The sequence below is a fragment of the Amphibalanus amphitrite genome, unplaced genomic scaffold (genome assembly GCF_019059575.1).
Source record: "Amphibalanus amphitrite isolate SeventyFive unplaced genomic scaffold, NRLGWU_Aamphi_draft 000607F_arrow, whole genome shotgun sequence".
Lineage (NCBI taxonomy): Eukaryota > Metazoa > Arthropoda > Thecostraca > Balanomorpha > Balanidae > Amphibalanus > Amphibalanus amphitrite.
Window position 1 is genome coordinate 338,610 of NW_024882101.1, and position 19,341 is coordinate 357,950.

General features: G+C 50.8%; 1 protein-coding gene and 1 long non-coding RNA gene across 3 annotated transcripts; one reads left to right on the forward strand and one right to left on the reverse strand.

Moving 5' to 3' along the window:
* Positions 1 to 3,810, forward strand: LOC122394705. The gene is made up of 3 exons (XR_006258916.1): positions 1 to 288; positions 3,020 to 3,129; positions 3,419 to 3,810. It is a non-coding gene; the product is annotated as an uncharacterized LOC122394705 (long non-coding RNA).
* Positions 3,735 to 19,317, reverse strand: LOC122394703 (ras GTPase-activating protein 1-like). 2 transcript variants are annotated; one of them, XM_043391769.1, is made up of 18 exons: positions 18,985 to 19,317; positions 14,769 to 14,918; positions 13,683 to 13,889; positions 12,663 to 12,865; positions 11,791 to 11,905; positions 11,347 to 11,449; positions 10,816 to 10,930; positions 10,432 to 10,553; positions 10,009 to 10,170; positions 8,318 to 8,550; positions 7,824 to 7,944; positions 7,300 to 7,520; positions 6,770 to 6,974; positions 6,342 to 6,457; positions 5,828 to 5,982; positions 5,448 to 5,614; positions 5,074 to 5,199; positions 3,735 to 4,690 (listed from the first exon to the last, which is right to left on the reverse strand). In XM_043391769.1, the coding sequence occupies exons 1-18, from the start codon at positions 19,152 to 19,154 to the stop codon at positions 4,541 to 4,543; spliced, it is 2,841 nt and encodes a 946-aa protein (XP_043247704.1). In that variant the 5' UTR covers positions 19,155 to 19,317; the 3' UTR covers positions 3,735 to 4,540. The 2 variants fall into 2 exon arrangements, with proteins under 2 accessions (XP_043247704.1, XP_043247703.1); XM_043391768.1 differs by having other exon boundaries at positions 6,770 to 6,981; positions 7,307 to 7,520; positions 18,985 to 19,291.
* Between the last annotated feature and the right edge of the window lie 24 nt (positions 19,318 to 19,341).

Sequence of the window (19,341 nt, forward strand, 5' to 3'; positions counted from 1 at the left end):
GGAGGATGACACAACTGTGTAGGCTGCTAAATAGAAAATACCTTTTGTGAAGTGGAAATATTTCAATTTACAATTCGTGCCCCAGTTCTCTATATACCGTGCGTGCCACTAGTTCAAGTTCAAGGGCATAGGCCAATATTGTGCTTCAGGGAATTCTGAACTCTGCCGAAGCGTTAAATATCTTTTAAGATTTGCTTTCACCAGGCATTCTTAGATTTCCCATTCAAACAATTCACCGAATTTTGCCAAGGCAACACACTCACTGCACCAGCACTGCGATCAGCAATGGTAAGCTTTAGAAAATTCGAATATAAATTCCACTGAAATACTATCCACAATGCATTGATTTTACCTGGTACGTGAAAGGTTGTCAACGGTATCATCCATCAATGCAGAACTTACGTGCAAGGGCTCCGCCACCGGGGGGGACGGGTGGGACATGTCCCCCCCAACCAAAATGTTGGGTGGGACATACTATCTTTTGTCCCCCCCAATAATCGGCTCTCCCGCTGGTAGATAAATTGACTCTTGTTCCTGACACCGAAAACAGAACATATAGGTGCAAAGAATCTCCGAAGAAAAATGTGATGGGAATCTAATTAACCTGTCGTCGATAATTATATTGTCGCTGTGCTTTTAGTCTTTTTCTGTTATGGGGGCCACGGCCCACAGATTTGTTTTTTTAGTAGAACATATCGACAGGCGTTTTCGCGTTAGGTATATCAACGTGAGTCTACTGACGAATGTTCGCAATCACACGTGCCATTCCGATGATGAATCCAGTAGGTACCTATATCCAGTAGGTAATTACGGAGCGAGCGAAGCGAGCGTAGTCTTTCCTTAGATTAACAGAAATTTCTGAGTATGAGCGGCCGGCCGGCCGGCCGGCCGTGCGGACGCTTTTGCGAGGCTTATATCTCAGCAACCACTTGACCGATTTACATGCGGTAATTTTTGTAGGGTAGCTTCATTCCTTCTACCAAGTATTGGACTATTCCCGATGCATGTGGGTGACCCCTTATGCACGTGCCACGTGCAAAACGAAGAGGTGTCAGTTTGGTAATTGTTGCAATATCTCGGTAACTACTTGGCCGATTGCGCTGAAAGTTGGCATGTAGGTAAGCACCCACTAGGCACTGCATATCCATGTGCCAGAGTTGGGGTGCTGCTGCACGTGCGCACGTGCAGGGGTCGATTCCAGATCTCGAGAACGGCTGGACCTATTGCGCTCAAATTTGGTACACAGTTAGGGACCGGTTAGTAGGGTGCCGTGCAAAAGTCAGTCGGGACCCATTTTGCACGTGCGCACGTGCAGGGTGCCGCTTCCAGATCTCGAGAACGGCTGGGCCGATTGTGCTCAAATTTGGCACATCGTTAGAGACCGGTTAGTAGGGTGCCGTGCACAAGTCAGCTGGAGGTACTCCCTCGAAATTTCGCACGTGCAAGGCTCACCCTCTCGCTCGCTCCGTTAGTCGCCCCAAAAGGCGTTATACTGGTCCAGTAGGTATATCAGATAAGGATCTCTCAATCAGTTAAACGCTCAATACGGAGATTATTCTTTCGGGTAAACGCGTTCGTTCTTTTAGATGAAACTTCCATCGGTCAAATAACTAAATAAGAATATCGCAGAACTGTAGGTTGAGAGAAGCTGTTTGCTTCCAGTGTTTGAGAGGTTAGCCCTCGTTCTTATGGTGGGTCGGATTGACCCACCCCTCAGTTTTTCGCAAATAACTCGCGTAAAAAGTGGTTTATCAAGACGAAACTATTAGTTTTTCCCAGGAATTTTACACATCTTCTTAAAATGTATTGATCCTAACTTCCATGGACCATGACTTTTGGGCCTGTGGTATATTTCTCCAGACCATGTCAGGCCGAAACACCGATTCGGCGTATGTTAGCGCGCATTATCTATACGTTTCCAGACTTGTTGTGTCATAAAACCGAGCCAACATGTGAAATGACGGTAGACGCATGCATTATGGTAGGTGTCAAGGTCACGTGAATATCAGGTCAAGGTCATTACCGTTAGATGAATTTGGCTCTCTTTTTCGAGTTAGGCAATAGGCATGTTACTATATAGGAAACTTTTAGGAGATGATGTCGAATTAAGCATCCATTTGAACATTGAGAAGTAGTTTTGGTACCAATGCAACATGTTACAAAGCTGTCTGTGGTGGCTGACACCTACTTTGGCTAGCCGGCGGGACACGCACTTGTCGATCTCACCTAACCTGACCCGACCTTTGCCAAATGCTAAAAACGGACTCAGATTCAGCGCAAAACTATGAGCCAAATACCATTAAAAATTGAAGTTTGTTTACCTATCAAGTTTTTTCTGTCTGGTTTGTCAATATGATAAAGGTACAATCTAATATTGGGTACCTAATATGGCATGGGTCAGGTGGCCTACCATTTCTCTATTTTTTTTTTTAGCCAAAAAAATCATCGTATCAGGGCTATGACGAAAAACAAGTGGCCTAAATCCGATGAGAAAACTGGATTTGGGGGTACCCTAGCTTTAGAGGAGACACTAAGGCGATGGGCGAAGAGCAGACCGTCCCCCCCAACCAAAAGTCCGTGGCGGAGCCCTTGCTTACGTGGTAGGTAGAACCCATGAATCTTGCATTGGCAACACACCTGCGAGCCATCCTTTCCTTACCTTCTTTTATATAGTATGCAGGATTTATTTAGATAGACCAATTGGTCTATAGGGCGAGGTCTAGTCAAGCAACTCAAGCACCTTGTCCAATGTCCACCTTCTGTTCATCTGCATAAGGTCTGGTGCAAGTTTGGTGTAAGCTATGTTTAGGTGTCAGGTGTGTCCATTGTGTCATAGCTGGACGCTGGTTTTGAACCTGGAAAGCATGTTAGGGGCTAGTACTGGTGTTGGCAGTAGTCTGTTTCAGCCATTTAGCACCCTGACAGAGAAGGCATTGCTACTGTTTCTGACTGCTCTGGCATTTAGTTTATCCATTGTTGAGTTGTCATGTCTGATAACAAGTGCTTTGTCCCTTTTCAGTCAGCCATCTTCAACTTCCAGTCTCTTCTGACAGTGGTGTTACTGATGATCTGCACCTGCACATTCATCCATGCCATTTTTCCAAGCATACTGGACCGAAACAAGACAGGGTAGGCATAAGTGTTAAAACTGGTGGCATTGCTTGGCACACCAGCCCAATGACTAGCTACACACACTGATTTTCGTGACATGGTTGCCCCCAATGCCCATACCTATACTTGTCCATTTCACTATTCAAGAGGTACCCATTTAATGCCCACCTTTAATAGGGCTTCCCATTAGCAATACTTACCCTATATGCTTACTCCCAAGAACATGTCCCGCTGAGAACAGTCTGGCGTGCAACCGATTCCCTCTGGTCCCTGCCGCGCTTCTGACTGCCTCCCTCCTCCCCGGCAGTGTGGTGGGCACCTTCTGGAAGTTTGCGCGCATCGGAGAGCGTCTCAGCCCGTATGTCTGCGTGGCCTGCTGCATGATGGCCTTCTCAGTGCTGTTCCTGTCGTGACCTCGGTGCGCCGGTGGCTTATTTATATACACTTACACCCTGGTGGCGAGGCCAGGCCTCGCGGCGCGGTATCAGAAAAGAACTGAGAAGTGTCAGCCGACCGCGGTCGGTCGGCGGCCGGGACCAACTGTGATGTAACCGACACCCGAGCGCCGTCAGACGGTAACGCTACCGTGCTGACTGGACGGGTCAGCGAGACCCAACGCGGACGACAATGTGGGGGTTATATTCATCGGTTAAAATACTACAAAACAATGAACACAAATGAATACAAATGATGGTATGACTGCGTGACTGACTGCCACTCGCCCGCGTTCACACACACGCCGACGCGGCCAGGCGGCGCCCGCAGCTCCCTGCGGCTCGGGCTGCGGCTACAGGAAAGCAATACGTATCACGGAGCGGTCGGGCGGGGCCGCGGCGCCCGACGCACGGGGAGACGGAACACGACGCCAACTGAGCGGACACCGGCGAGCGCCGCGCCGGAACCTGAGAGCACCATTATGACGCCAGCGCGCAAGCATCGACACCGAAAGGTGCGCAAAGACAGCGGGAAAAGACTGAGGCAACAGATCTGTTCGGCACAACACAGCGGAACCGCGACGTCGAAAGCGCCGCCAACGATTGGAAACACCTAATTCATGCGCTTGAAGCGTTTCAAACTAAGGTTTCACCCGATTATGACAGACCGTTACACCGACACGGGGCCATGCGCACACGTAAATCGAGGCGATTCCAACCTGTCGCGGCGCGGTGCGTTCACCTCCGACTCTGCCTGCCGCACTCGCCGACCGCGCAGCCACTCGGCGCCGACTCGCACCAACCAACACATTTGGCACAGCAAACAAACGCTCTCGCTCGCTCGCGCCAGTAGAAAACAGCCAGTCCGGGCCGGAGCGGCCCCGATAATATCGCGTTGGGCGCGCACGTGCGCGTGGGTGCGCGCCCGGTCTGTCCGCCAGCCACTCGGTCTCTCAGTCGCTCTGTGCGTGAAGTGTCTGAGGCGGGAGGGCCGGTCAGACGAGCGGCGTGGAGGGCGCCGGCGGCCGCGAGCCCATCGTGCTGCCCGTGGTCGCGCCGCTCGCCGCCTGCCGGATCATCTCCTGGTACGTCTTCTTGTGCTTGTCCAGGATCTGAGTGACCGTCACCAGCTTCCGCAGGCTCGGCTGTGGGACGGACGGTGGAGGTGGCGTTACGAAACGTGCGCGGTAAACAGGAGGGTGGGATCACAGTTCAGCAGCTACATCGAATGGAATCAGCGCTAGACTTCCTTTCAGATAGCCAGCATGGCGAGCGACAACAATTGTGTCTACGTGTTACGAGTCACTCAGAAATCTCCTCTAATGAGAACATGCAATGCTAAACCTAATTTATTCCTTCCTTCATTCGTTCGCCCATTGAGGACATTCAATACTCTATATTTAGCATGCGTTCTATCAATAACTCAAGGTACGGGAAATATTACTAGTCATTCATGAATCGATTCGTCGATTAATTGATCGTTGATTCGTGCATCCATTTACCCATCCTCCCATTCTGTTGCCATCACCTGTGTCCTGCACTGGTCCTGGATGTGTTTGAGATGCTGTGAGCAGATCTGGTGGATGATGCCCAGCTCCCTGGCCGGGTCTCCTTTGAGCGGCAGGTCCTCCGGCTCGGGCCGAACCTGTACGTTCTGTGGAGTCACAGTGGCGAGGTCAGTTGAGAAAACGGCATGGCGGAGAGCTGGGTACATACAATGGCACAACGAATCTGTAATTATTTTCGCACGCTCAAAATATCCACATACAATAGAATGCTGCAACTGGTCTTTATCCTTCGTACCTATAATGAACATGCTTCGTTTCAAGGAAAGACTGAATCATACCTCCCGTTGTGGGAGGTCGTGTGAGCGCCACGCGGCGCCGCCTCCCCCCGACTCACCGAGAGGTGGTCCAGGAAGCCGACCATACGCTCGCGGTTTTTGATGATGAACGGGTTGACCACCTCCATGTAGGGCTCCTTGCCGCCGAACTCGACCAGATTGGCCAGGTTCTGCAGACACTTGGCGACCATGACCAGCGAGCGGGCGCCCTGCAGCGGCGGCGGCTCTGAGAGGAAGAGACACGCAACGGTCACATCAGCGGGGACTGAGCAGGACGTCAGAGCTAACGCAGGCAGGATAATAAACATCGAGCCCATTTACACGGCAGCACTTCCAATCCGCTCTTTCTAATTATAGTTCTCCGCTTCCGTTCGCCTCGTTTACCTCACAACCCGAACAATGCGGCGGTGGCAACTCACCACTCTCTCACAACACTCACCGGTTAGCAGTCCGAACTGCCGCGGGTTCAGGATGGCCGGACAGATGAGCCGCAGGAACACGAAGCCGGACACGACCCGCGTGCGCACCAGCTTCTCGTTGGGCCACTTGGCGGCCACGCTGCGCTGCAGGCAGCCGCAGATGTAGCGCAGAGTCCTGTAGGATGGGGAGGGGGTGGATAGTCGTCAAAATCGGACACCGGTACAGACCACCGCCTTGGCAGGCGCGTGCACTTTATGAACAGTAGACGCACAGAGACGCACCGAGAGAAAACTCGTTGACCAGCACCATGGGTAATCACAATGCAGCACGGAGATTGAACGATACAAAATTTTCCGAAAGACTGCAATCTTCGGTCGGTCCTGGTCCCGAATTCAATCCTTATGAAAAACACCGTTCCTTTTCGTCACTGGCCATGCCACTGTCCTGGAACCCATCAGCTGTCACCATCTCTGTTGTCGTACAATACTTGCCTACCCTGTCACCTTCCGCGGCCGCCGGTGACCATGACCCACCTGGGACAGTCCTCTGCGGACAGGAAGATGGAGTCGGTGATCCTGTCCAGAACCTCCAGCAGGTACTCGGCGTTACTACACGCGTCGTCCTGGTGGTCCATCTTGGACGGGTTCAGCTGGGAGAACAAAGCGAGATGGTGCGTCACATACGGGGTGAATGAGCAACTGGTACGGCTATTTATTAATGTGCAACGGCGAACTGCAGCCGACGTGACTACAACTGGCAGCAGCGGCGGCTTTTAAAGTGTAACCCACTGCCCACAACGCGCTGGAACATCACGCTCACGGGCCACACAATAAGCTTGAAATCTTATCACTAACCGCAATCCTATCCCAAGCATCAAATCAACCAGCTACGCCAGTATCCTCCGACCTCCTCCTCAACACTGCTCTCACCCCATCCCATGGCCTCGCTATTCGTCTCTCACCTCACACGTCTGTTTGGACTCGACGATCTTGTTGACCATGTCGGAGATGGCCACGTGGAGGAAGCCGGTGCAGACCGACTTCATGTAGAGGTCGAGCAGCGCCGTGGTGAGCGTGGCGCCGCGGAACAGCGTCGACTTGTCCTCCTCCGTCTCGATCTCCAGGTCGTTGAGCGTCTGTAGCAGTTCGGCCTCCTTCTTTTCGAACCTGAACAGACGGCGAGGCCAGAGGTCAGGGGTCAGTCAGAGGGACAATATGGCCGGTCAGACGGCTGGTCAAACATTTTGGAGCCGAGAATGGATCACTCGTGCATTTACAATGCTGACGCCAAATAAAACACTAAACTTGCGACGATAATCTTCAAAATGCACTAACCGACTCGAGCCTTCATAACACTCCTGCCAGCACCCCTTACCTCCCGTTCTAGCAGCCTGTCAAGCCACGCCGTAGGCGGCCTGCTGGAACTGACCTGAAGACCTTGAGTACTGAGCACTGAGCAGTGAGCAGGGCGGTTGAGGCAGTAGGAACTGACCTGAACACCTTGAGCAGGGCGGCCGCCAGCGGCAGCCGGTCGACGTGCCGCAGTCCGGCCAGGGCGCGCACCACCTCCAGTTGACCGTCGAGCAGCAGCTCCTTGAGTGACGAGTACTCGTCGCAGGGCATGGCCAGGTCGTGACTGTAGCGCAGCCGCAGCCGCAGCGAGCCCCACTCGCCGATCGGCGTAATGCCCGACAGCTGGTACCAGTTCTCCGTCTGGGCAAACGACAGCGGAGGAGAGTGAACAACTAGACCAATCGTGAGCGAATAACACCCCAAGCGGCAGTCTCTAGTGGATCAAAGTCTGAGAATATAATTATACAGCCATTGATAATAAGAGGCATAGCGATCCATAAAAGCCATAAGCCTCTCAAATGTGGGCGGTTAATTTTATCAGTCTACTCCTCAGCTATATTCTACGAGGCTAGGCACAATGCTAAAGGTATCGTTGCGCGCCCCAACCCATGAATCTTCAATTCTAGCCACGGCTACTTTGCAGCGCTACCACCCCGGTCTCACCTCCTCGCCGCTGGTGAGGTCCTTCAGTTCGACGGTGACCTCGGCCACCTCGCTGTCCTTGGAGCGCTTGCCCTTGTTGTAGATCATGGCGCTGAACGTCAGCACGTCCGGTGGAAGGTCGCTGCGGAACACATCGGACATATACATGATTAGACAATAGATGCGTAGACACGAAGCCTATGAACGGGACATGATGAGTATGACCTACTATCCAACAGGGTAAGCATAAAACAAACGAGACGAGGTTTTCTCAGCTCGTCGTGATGAAAGTGTTCCTGCATTCCAGCACAAACACGTTATGGTCTCGTTAGTTGAGTTCCGTCGTACTACGAAAAAAAAGAAGAAAATATAGCACAACGCATTGTTTCTTTTCGAAGTTAGATACAATGTCACCTAACCGGCCTCATCCTCCCACACCAGCCGCTGACGCCGCCTACCACGTCCACCACCCACCCTACGGGTTTTGGGCGTCCGGACCGCAGGGGCCTACTCACTCTAGAACAAAGTCCTCTCCCCAGACAGGGTCGGGTCCAGTTTTGACCTTGGTGCGCGCCACCTTGACCTGATTGACGGCGATCACACAGAAGGGACTGGGCACCAGCTTCAGCGGCAGCCGGTACGCCTCGAGAACGGTGATCTGCAGACAGCGCAGCTCGCGCAGGTTGGCCACCTTGGGCAGCCGCGCGTTCTGCGGCACGCACAGCGGCTTCAGCGCCGACACCCAGTCCTGCCGGAGGGGGGAAGGGGAGGGTCAGTCCTGCCGAATGCCAGCGTCAGTGTCGTACAGCTTCGATGCATTAATGGTATTAGCGTAATTAACAACGCCGATATCCTTAAATTCTGTCGGAGAACTCTAGAAACCGGGTGAGCGAACAACCGATGGAACATTCGGCGTTTAATACGCCTTCCATTGCGCCCGAGTCCCAGCTCCGACACCCGTAACTGTCTCGGCCTATCTAGAGATTGCAATCTCGGGATCGGGATCCCGGCAGGATTTTAATCCCGATCCCGATCCCGAAATTCCGCCAATACCGGGATCTAGAAAAAAACGTTTTTCACCACAAAAAGAATGCAGCCGCTGCACGAGTCTTGTTTACACTGTTCATGGTGCTGCGTGACATAAAGCAGAGAAACTATTTAGCTGGCGCCCCGTCTTGGCCGTCCACGGTCGACCGTGTTGGTAGCTCCCGGGTATCACCCACAGCGGATAAGCCGCTTAAATGCGTACGAAAAAGGGTCCCCGAACGCCAAAAACAAAACAAAAATGCAACATAAGTGCTGCAACATCTTTATCAGGATCACGGATCTTTCCGCGATTCTGACTTATTCGTCCGTGGCCGGAACAAAAGAGGCCATCAAGACAGTCTTTGAGCTCGTGTCGCAGAAAGATGTCACATGTCACGCATGCCGCAAGTGACGGCAGAGCTCACTGATTCAAACGTTGAAGACGGTAGAGTGGAGCTCTCCCAGTCAGTGACTCTGCCCTCAAAGCGACTTTGGAGCAAAGTCTGAGAGACATTAGTGATGAAAGCGGAACCGGAAGGAGGTGAAGTGACCAAGCGACGTCTTGAAAACATTGTGAAATAGGGAGCTGCCAAATTTGGCGTACACTGGTCGCGAGTTTTAAAATAGACAGACTTACCAACAATGGCTTAAAACTGCCGCGCCAACTACGAGTAGCGTAGACGAAGAGTGAGTGAGGCGTGGATGTGCTGGAACCCGTCTTAATGACAAGATAGTAAACGCACTGGTCGACGCACAGTTTTATAAAGGCTAATTAGGAATAAATACTAATCAAATAGAAACGTTTCCTTCGCAAATTTAATCGTTTTTAATGCAAATGACATGGTCTAAGGATGGCTTTTGGTTGCCTCTTTGTTTGTGGTAAGCTAAAAGACGCAAAATATGTCAGTAGAAAATCATTCTTACAACCTTTAGCGACAAGACTGGGATCCCGGGATCCCGAAATAAAACTTTTTTCGGGATCCCGGGATTGGCAAAACGTTCCGGGACTGTAATCTCTAGGCCTATCCCCCCCAAAACTCCCCCCTCCCTCACTCGGGTGTGTTCCCACCAGCATCGAGTCCTGGCAGCCAGCGCACAGGTAGGTGACGGTGGCCAGGCATCCGTAATTGTCTCTCCCTATCCCTCCCCACATTCCCCCTCCCCTCAGGTGTGTTCCCACCTGCATCGAGTCCTGGCAGCCGGCGCACAGGTAGGTGACGGTGGCCAGGCACGGCAGCGCCTTCTCGACGATTTGGAAGCAGAAGGACCGGTCGAACAGCGAGTCGTCCACCGGATACACATAGGCACAGCTGAGGTCCATCAGACCCTTGGGCTTCATACGCTGCCAGGCCACACACACGGGGTCAGACCGCCGCCGGCCAACAAACAGTGAAATTTATTTAAAAAAAAAACATGTTGATGTAGATCTTATTCGTTTGGTGCAGACACCTAGTAAGATCAGCCACGTTTACAGCCTGATCTTATGGACTGACTTGATCTCAGACAATTTACTGAGTGGTCCTTTACTGCGATAATTTTTCTTAAAACTACTAAAGAGACATTGGTCGCTGTTTTACGGCAATGAGTAACATCGGTGACTTACCTTGGGGTTATCATAAAACAGAAGATGAGTATCGGTGCCCTCCACTTGCAACACAAAGTACATGGTCTTCCACTTCTTATTCTTCTCATTTTTCTTGCTAAGATATCCCTGCATTTTAATACCTGAAGAAAACAAGTACATCAGTAAGGTCACGATCAAACACAGACTCATAAAAATAAACATTTCCATGGTAACCAAATAAATAATGAAATCGTATCATCCCACTCGTGCAAAAGTGGCTGCCGACCTGTGAGCTGACATCCATGAGACGTTCACATCTTCATTCTGTATCTGTCCTTTACCTCCCAAGCAAACACCACGTCCATCTATAAATTACATTTTATGCATTCTTACGCAACTCTGGGCTATAACACCCGTGCTGACCTTTGCTCTTTTTGAGTCCCTGCATCTCCCTGCACTCGCGCAGTGTGGCGTAGATCTCGTCGGCGTGGTGGACGACCCGCGATTGGACGGGGCCGTCCAGCTCCGAGCTGACCTTCTGCGGGTCACATGAGGTCACAGCGGTGTCATACAGGGTTACGACGTCGCACATAGCATCACGAGCCAGTGCACAGGGCTGACATTGCTGGCGATATGGGTGCTTGAGTTACAATCGCAGGGGTTTGGCCGGCTTAGCGGAGCCAATGATGAAGCGCCTTGATAATGACGGGTTAAAGGGCTCGAAACAAAACCGATTATAGGATAAAAGCCAGCTTATTACGGATAGGCAACGGGAAATGCAATAATCGCTTCTAACTAGACGTATCATAACCCGGTGCCTCCCAGCCCTGAGCGATCCCTACCGCTGCGCAAAGCCGCCCTGCTGTGCAGCTGACCGGGGGCAGAGCCACACCAACCGGACGGCCGCCTGCTGACCCCACAATGCCTACTGACCTACGGCGGCCGCTTACTGACCTTGACCGGCTGCGAGAGCGTGTGTCCCTCGACGATCTGCTCGACCTTGTAGCGGTTGATGACCGCCTCCAGACACTCGAACGTCCGGCCGCCCATCACGTACCTGGCGACATAGTGAGGGAGGGTCAGAGTGAATGCAGCCACAGGAAAGGACGTGATGTCAGATTATACTTAAATCATATAAGGTAAAGGAAGAAGCTCAGACGGCGACTTACTGGGCGTGGTAAAATAGTCCATTTAACGCAGCGAAATGCCACGTTTTTTTTTTTGCCGGTAGCACAAGGCTATTGCCGGGAAAATGCTGCCATTTTCTTGGATAAAACGTTAAAACCCGTGCAGTGTTGCATCAGCCATGCCTATGCGTAGGCCACACAGCAGCGCCATGCCGCCATCGACAACGGAATGCTGTCCGTGTGCGGTGTCGGCGCTAATCCGGGCACTCACCGGACGCCGCGTTTCTCTATCCGGAAGCGCTGGATCTGGTTGTTGATGTGGAAGAACAGAGAGTAGTCGCCGGGAGAGTTGTCGCTGGGACGGACCAGGTAGCTGCCCGGACCAGCTGAAAAACGATAGAGTACACACGTCAACGAGGTGGTTGAAGTAGCTGCAACTATACGTTAAATGTTCTAGGTAAGACGCATAAACAATCAGCTGTGCAGCTTACAGTCCGTGTCAAATATTTTTTTACGAAAAAAAAAAACACCAGTCATGCAGTCTATATATCCTTACGCAGCGATATGCTTAAAGTGAGCTGATAAGCAAACGGCAGACATCAATTGACCTATGCGCGGTCCATCACTTGACAACATCTGACAATCCGCACGATAACACAAACAGACCACTGTCTGTTTCACAATCATAACACAGACCTCCGAGACAAAAACACGGCACCGAGACAATATACAGCTGTCCTGCTGAGGGGACGAGATTCAAGACCCAACAGAGAGATGCGAATATACTGAACTTTGCCTGCAACCAAATGCGTTCACACAAACTTTTATACATGTGCTGTGATGTGTTTTATACTTTTTTTGACGACATGAACTGAATCGCTCAAACTACCCGATTTATTGTCGCACTTCGTCGAAAGTGCGACAATATCGGCAATATTCCATCGACACTATTCATGAACCATCGACAATATTCATTGATAACTTGTGTCTGTGTGTCCCAAAAACTGTTGGCAACACACATAAAGTCGCTTCAGTCAAAACGTTCCTTTTCACAAAGCGCTTGTACTGACACGTGCCAGAGTCACACAACGAGCCACAGTCCATGGTTTCACGGGCCGGGTGGGCCACCGAGCCCCAGCTCACCTTTGACTAGAAGATCGACGGCCTCGTTTTTAGATACGGTGCCGTGGAACCAGGGGTAGACCGAGTTGGGGTCGACCGTCTCGTCCAGGGTCTCGGTCAGCTCCTGGAAGATGAGGCCCTGCTCGCCGGAGCGGTGTGCCGTCACCCACAGCCAGCCGTCGCCGCAGTCGTTGTGCACGAAGAAGATGTCGCCCTTCTGGAAACTGCGCCGAGAAGGAACGAGGAGAGAAACAAAAGTCAGATGAGGATATGTGAACGAAAATACTTATTGCCTGGTGACATTCACTTGAAGCTGATTGTAAACTCGATGTTTTTTATGTCACTAACAAAAGACCAGAAGCATCGAGTGCAAACGGTGCAATTACGCACCTTGTTGTGAACAGGGCAGGTAAATCAGCTTTCACACATTCCGATCACAGATATCCATATAAAAATAATAAAACTCTGTGAAGGCATGCCAATGTCCGAATACAGCTAGGAATCCTAATTCCTAACAGCATTTATACCTCACCATTGTCATGCGTTGTACACACGTCAACGATCATACTAACGGCGACCGATGGAAAAATCCACCGGTCGACAATCACAACTCGAAACAATGCCGCGCCAGCGGCTGATCCCCGCCCCCTGCGGCACTTAGAGGCGATAAACATCAGGTAAGAACGTCCCAGTATCGCGGTAATCCACCCTCAGCACGGATTACTCAGTCAGCAGCACACCTGGTAGACGGTAAACAAACCTCTTCAACACAGGTCTGCACCAGTACCACTCGGGGTCTCAGTGCTCTGTATGATAACTAAGTCCCAGACCAGCTGCCACGGCGAACAACAACAAGCCATCAACCCAGCCCCTCTGACCAGCTGACCGACTCATGAGGTCTTTTCCCGTTTACCTAACCTCTACTTTACGCACCATTGCAATTCAGCTCATCAAGCGCCAGCCGCCCCCTTAATTCCACCCACCACCGCCCCCTTATCTCTCAAGCTCTTTACCGCAACACCCCTCGGAGTCGGCACCCACCTGAGCTCCTCAGTGTCGGGCATCTTGGTATAGGGCAGCACTGCGACGGCCTTCCTGCGGTCATTGACGGGCTCCGGCGGCGGCACCGGGTGCTCCAGCCGCTCCCGTTTCAGCAGGTCCGAGTACTGCGTGTAGTAGCCGATCAGGTCCGAGAGCGAGGCGAACTGGCGGCCGCCGATGTAAAAGTCGCCGTACACGGCCGTGATCCTGACGCGAGACGGAAAACGTCAACACGTGTGTATGGTCGGGGAAGGCGGGTGATGGGACGCAAATTACATACCATGGGTGTAAAGGACGGTCTAAGATGGTTGCAGCGATAATGAACATCGGGCCACGTTGTGTTGCCCTGTGCCTTGTTGTTAAACACAACCAGCATATAGTAAGAGATATGGTTATATGCTTAACTTTAGTAGTTAAATGCGTGTGTATTAAGAAGTCACGTCTACGAATGAGGATAAATAACCAACAGCCACCTAGCCACATGATTCACGCTATCGTTTATCCGCGGCTGTTGCAGAATTATGCGACATCCGATATCGTCATCTCGGTGCCCCCCACTGCACAAGGTCACTGCGGACCGTTCGGGATACCACGCCATCAGATAACCCCACCCCCGCTAAGAGACAGAGACCGGCGGCGTCTCGGGCCTACTCACCAGCTGCAGCCCCCCCCCCCCCACTCTCCCCCCGCCAGTCACCCTGCGGGTGTGAGTCAGCGGCAAAAACGGCCGGTTACACCGCCGAACCGGGCCGGCCGACGGCGATAAAACGGCGCCCGCCTCCCGCCGAGTGCCGCCGGCTGGAAGGCCGCGGGCGGTGTCGGACGGCCGTGGTGGGGAGCGCCGAACACTCAGACAGGGCGATTTGGGGGGACATACGAGTAAACATCGACCTGTGAGCCCGAGTCTTTCCGAGTTCTGACCGTGATAAACATCAGAAATAAACTGCCGTAGACTAAAATAAAAACTCATCAAAACAGCACAGGCGCACATTCCTAACGACACAAATACACGTTTCATAAGCGAATAAGTGACCGACTAGCAAACTGGTAAGCGGGCGACAGAACGTGTTAGCCGACGGGCCGTACCGGAAGTGATTGACGCCGGTGCGGCCGAGGAAGGAGAGCACGTAGGAGCCGGGCTTGCGGTCCGACTCGCGGATCAGGTAGGCGCCCGTCTTGCCGAAGTTGCGCAGCCTCTCCTCGGAGCCCTGCCGATCGAGACGGCCGTGGTACCATCTGCCGGGGGAGAGACGAGACGGGCGTCAATCACAGGCGCACAGGGTGTCTGTCTGTAACGGGCGCATGAGGTGTCGGACGGCACTAGACCGGAGCACGAACAGCACGCCGCAGAACAGCACGAGTTATTGGAGGTCAATACGAAGTGGAATAAGTACGGTAAACCGGAAGGGAGGGGAAAAGCACAATACAGGTGTTGCTTGAAGGAAAAGATGACCTGGATGTTAATGAGACCACTCAGTAAGCCTATATGGATACAGAGAACAGCAGGGAATATATTTAGAATAGAGCATTGCCGATAGGAATGCGCAGAGCTCAGCGGTGGTAACACGGTGCCGGAGCGTTACGACACGTGCCGATACCTACATGAGCTACATGAAGGGCAGAAGGACCCATGCAGCGACACGGGGCCGCCAAACTACCATTGGGGACACGAACAACGGGACAATGAAGCACCAGCTGTGCAACATTCCAGTCTGTCATCGGAAATCACATGGACAGATAAATTTATTCCATGGCCGGACAACCGAATCTATACCGTGTCCCGACGTGTGCAGTTACTGTGTGCGATATAATATGCTGATAAATCTGGCGCAATAACTGTTATCTTACCATGACGCTAAACGGACCCTGTTTGAAAACTGTATTCAAGTGTTAATATCCCATAAGTGAAGAGTGAGGACGCGTTTTGAAGTGCCAACAACCGTAAACAAGCAAGAAAACGCATGGAAATTCGTCAATCAAGGCAACTGATTCCCTGTCCTAGCGCAGAGTGCCATGCACGCGACACGCCGGCACTTTAGGCCGGTCCGTGTTTTCCTCGTGCCGACGACTCTTCCCGTTGCCGCCGGTCAGGGGATGACTCATGTGGCCGCCGGCAGGGAAGGATTGGGCAGGGTCCGGAAAGTCGGTCAGGCACCACTGGAAAGGAGCGGATGGACGCACAACAGATAGTGAGGCACAACGTAGGCGGAAGATAACGTCATAGTTCATACTCTACAGTTCTCAGGACGGCAGCCAACGCATTTGTTACCATTATACTAAAAAATAGGTGCTATGTGATACAAACGTTAACCAAAGGAATCTTCCCGAATGCTAGTATTACGCTAACTTTGGCTTCACGACCTTTAAGAAAGTTCAGTTCAGAATCATGGCTGATTCTACACAAAAGGTTTTGTAAATAATGTGCGGTGAAGTGAGTCTAGGAAAAGGAAAGGTATCTAAATATATGTATGATGCAGTCAAATGCTCTCAACGTCGAAACTTTCGTTACGAGCTTGAACACGAGTTACAGACTAAAAAGCTAAACAAATTAATCGTAATACCATGGATGAAAGAACCTGGATAGGAAACTCCTATTCCTTCAACATTACGGGCAGCGTTCCGGGCGATCGACCTGCCACCTAGCGTTCGGTAAGTATCGGGACTGGAAACTCCCGCCGTTAAGCATTACGGCCTATGGGGGACGCGGGGCGGCATGTCTTGAAACGGGTATTAGACCGCAATGCGGATTTATTTTTAGGTTTAGAAGCTACTTACGACAGACAAAATTGATCAGGCTATCGAATGAGACCAAAACTATTATTGTCCGTTCCGCACAAAAGTCGTACACGAGGGCCGAATACAGGCGACCTTGAAAAAGAGGGCCATTTCTAGTGTTTTTCTCTTACGCGGCGCCGGTGAACGCTTACGCGGCGCCAGTGAATGCGCGGCAGACGCGGCTCCCGCTGCCGCCGCGCGTGCCCTCGGGCACTTACCGAAGGGAACGCAATCAGCTGTTAGTTTCCAATCCAGGTTCTCCTTCATCCATGGTAATACTTTCCTGTGCACTTTTGTTCCAATACATTGAATCGGAAAATTGATAACGCCCCAGCCCACGTAATGCACGCTGGTCGTAAAGGCCCTGGCCTACACTGTCCCAAATGTGAAATTATGTGTTCTACCTAAGTCAAAATTTGTTGACATCAACCAGCTAAGTCTGCTTCCACCAAAGCTTGTGTAATGTGTTCGTGCAATCATCCATTTCGATTAAATCTCCAGAACGCGTAAAATGATGCCGCCAAAATTCGGACAGCTTACATTCTTTACACAAATAACCTGAATATCTCGATGCCCTACCAGGACAGGTCAGTCAGGTCATGCCCTGCCTAAATCGGCAGCTTTTGTGATCTGGGCGAGCTTCCTTGCCTTCTAGCATAAGTATGCTTTTGCATTTCAAGTGAGATTATTGGTGTTTATCGATATCCAGGTCCGTGAACACTGAACAGCGCCCACGAGCAAGGCTGCGGAGTCGATGTTTTTGTAATTCCTACTCCAGCTTCTATGGTCAACTCCGACTTTGAGTCCAGATCCGACTCCGGACATTTCTCTAAGTCGATATCATCATAGTAAAGCTCATGTCCAAGATCCATATTTTTATCTTTCTATCTAGCATCTTTTATCTAGCCTTTTTATTTGAGCTCTCACTCGAAGCTTGCTAATGAAACAAACGTGAAATGCGCGGATGGACGTCTACGCAACTACCGCATATTTGTGAGAGTGCTCAGTGCTGCGCTGTTCATTGCGATTAAATGTGCGAATGTGACAGAAATTCCAGCGTTTTCACTGTGGCTGGCATAATATATGTGATTGGGCGGAGGAACCTCTGTCTGACGGTGGACCTCGGTTCGGTCGGGCCCCTCCCGACCGCTCGACCCTTACCCTTTATCGAGATAGAGCCTTGCAGAAAAATAGAGCATTGCTGCTCCGTGACGAGAGGAAGCAAATGCTAACCGATCTTGAGATCTTACGATTGAGCATTGCAGATGGCTGATCTCCCAGGTCAGTTCAATGACCTATTTCATATGTCAGGAAAATCAGGACCTGCTCAATCTTCTTGGGGGTGGAGCAGATGAGTCTTTTCTTCTGTGGAGTATTTTGGGGTCTTGATTCTGATTTTCACACTAGTTTTGTTTGATAACGTATATGTGCATTTGGGATGGGCTGGGTGCTAGTGACTGGTCACTTCAGGTAAACCAGCATTTGTCCCACTAGTTATTCTCAGCAATATTTCTTATTTACCACCAATGATGCATTTACCAGTCAACCAAGGTCATCAAGTAACAACCTAGTCTGAGTTCGTCAGGCACATTGGAACCCTACCCCCACTATAAGTGTGATGGTTAGGTACCTACCTAATCTATGAAAGACACTGCTGACTTTAATCGCTGACTGACTTTGCTCAACATCACTTTCGACATCACTGGCTGTCACTAGCTGAGACTTTCTATGCCGTCTAGTCTTGTATGATGTTCAATATCATGCTTGTGTGGGGCATGTAAGCTTGAACTTGAAACGTCAGTCGGGGAAACTATGGTAAAATCTGCTATTTTTAGCAGTCTGCTATTTTTAGCAGAAATCTGCTAAAAATGGGTACGCATGTGACGTCATCGTACCCAAAAATAGCAGATTTGGGTACGGCCCCATACAAAAGCAGATCTGCACCCTAATTGAAGCAAATGCGCATCAAATGCCTGGCAGATTCATGATGAGAATAGTGCTGAGAATGTCCTCTGATATTTTTGTTCAGATCCGACTATTTTCAAATAATGAATTTGAAAATAGTCGGATCTGAACAAAAATAGCAGAGATCACTCTCAGCACTATTCTCATCATGAATCTGCCAGGCATTTGCTTCAATTAGGGTGCAGATCTGCTTTTGTATGGGGCCGTACCCAAATCTGCTATATTTGGGTACGATGACGTCACATGCGTACCTATTTTTAGCAGATTTCTGCTAAAAATAGCAGATTTTACCATAGTTTCCCCGACTGACGTTGCATGCCATCTGAGGCGTGCACTCAGTAGTCAGTCTCAGTCCCCCAGCAAACTTGGCGCACCTGGTGCGTGCACATGACATGCTTTGCAGTATGGGGTGAGGTTTATGAATTTGCAAACACAAATGCAAATAAACTGATCCAAACGATCACGAGGCAAGATCTAAATCGTAGATGCAAAGCATCTTTGCTTATTGCTCAGGCCAATATTGAAATAACATAAGAATAAATATGAAAAATGAAGTACTTACTCTTTTTCTGGTGGAGGCTCGTATGTAGGATCTTCATCGACATCTACATTATTCTGATCTTGAAATGGATCAAATTCGTCCACGACAGGCTCGGTGGGATCAATATCCACGCTTGTTACATGATGACCGGCCGACCGATGTCTTCCTGTTCCAGGTCTGGCGGAAGCCATGAGCTGTACTTGTATAGTGTATCTATGGCTTCAGCTGAATTAAAATACAAAGACACAACTAGGTACGTTCCAGCCCCGCCCCGACGCCCGATAGCTTTCAAAACTCTTCGGCGAGCAACAAGAGACACTCCGCCCAGCTGAGGGAAATGTTTATAAAGAAACTGTCGACAATTCTAACGCACATATG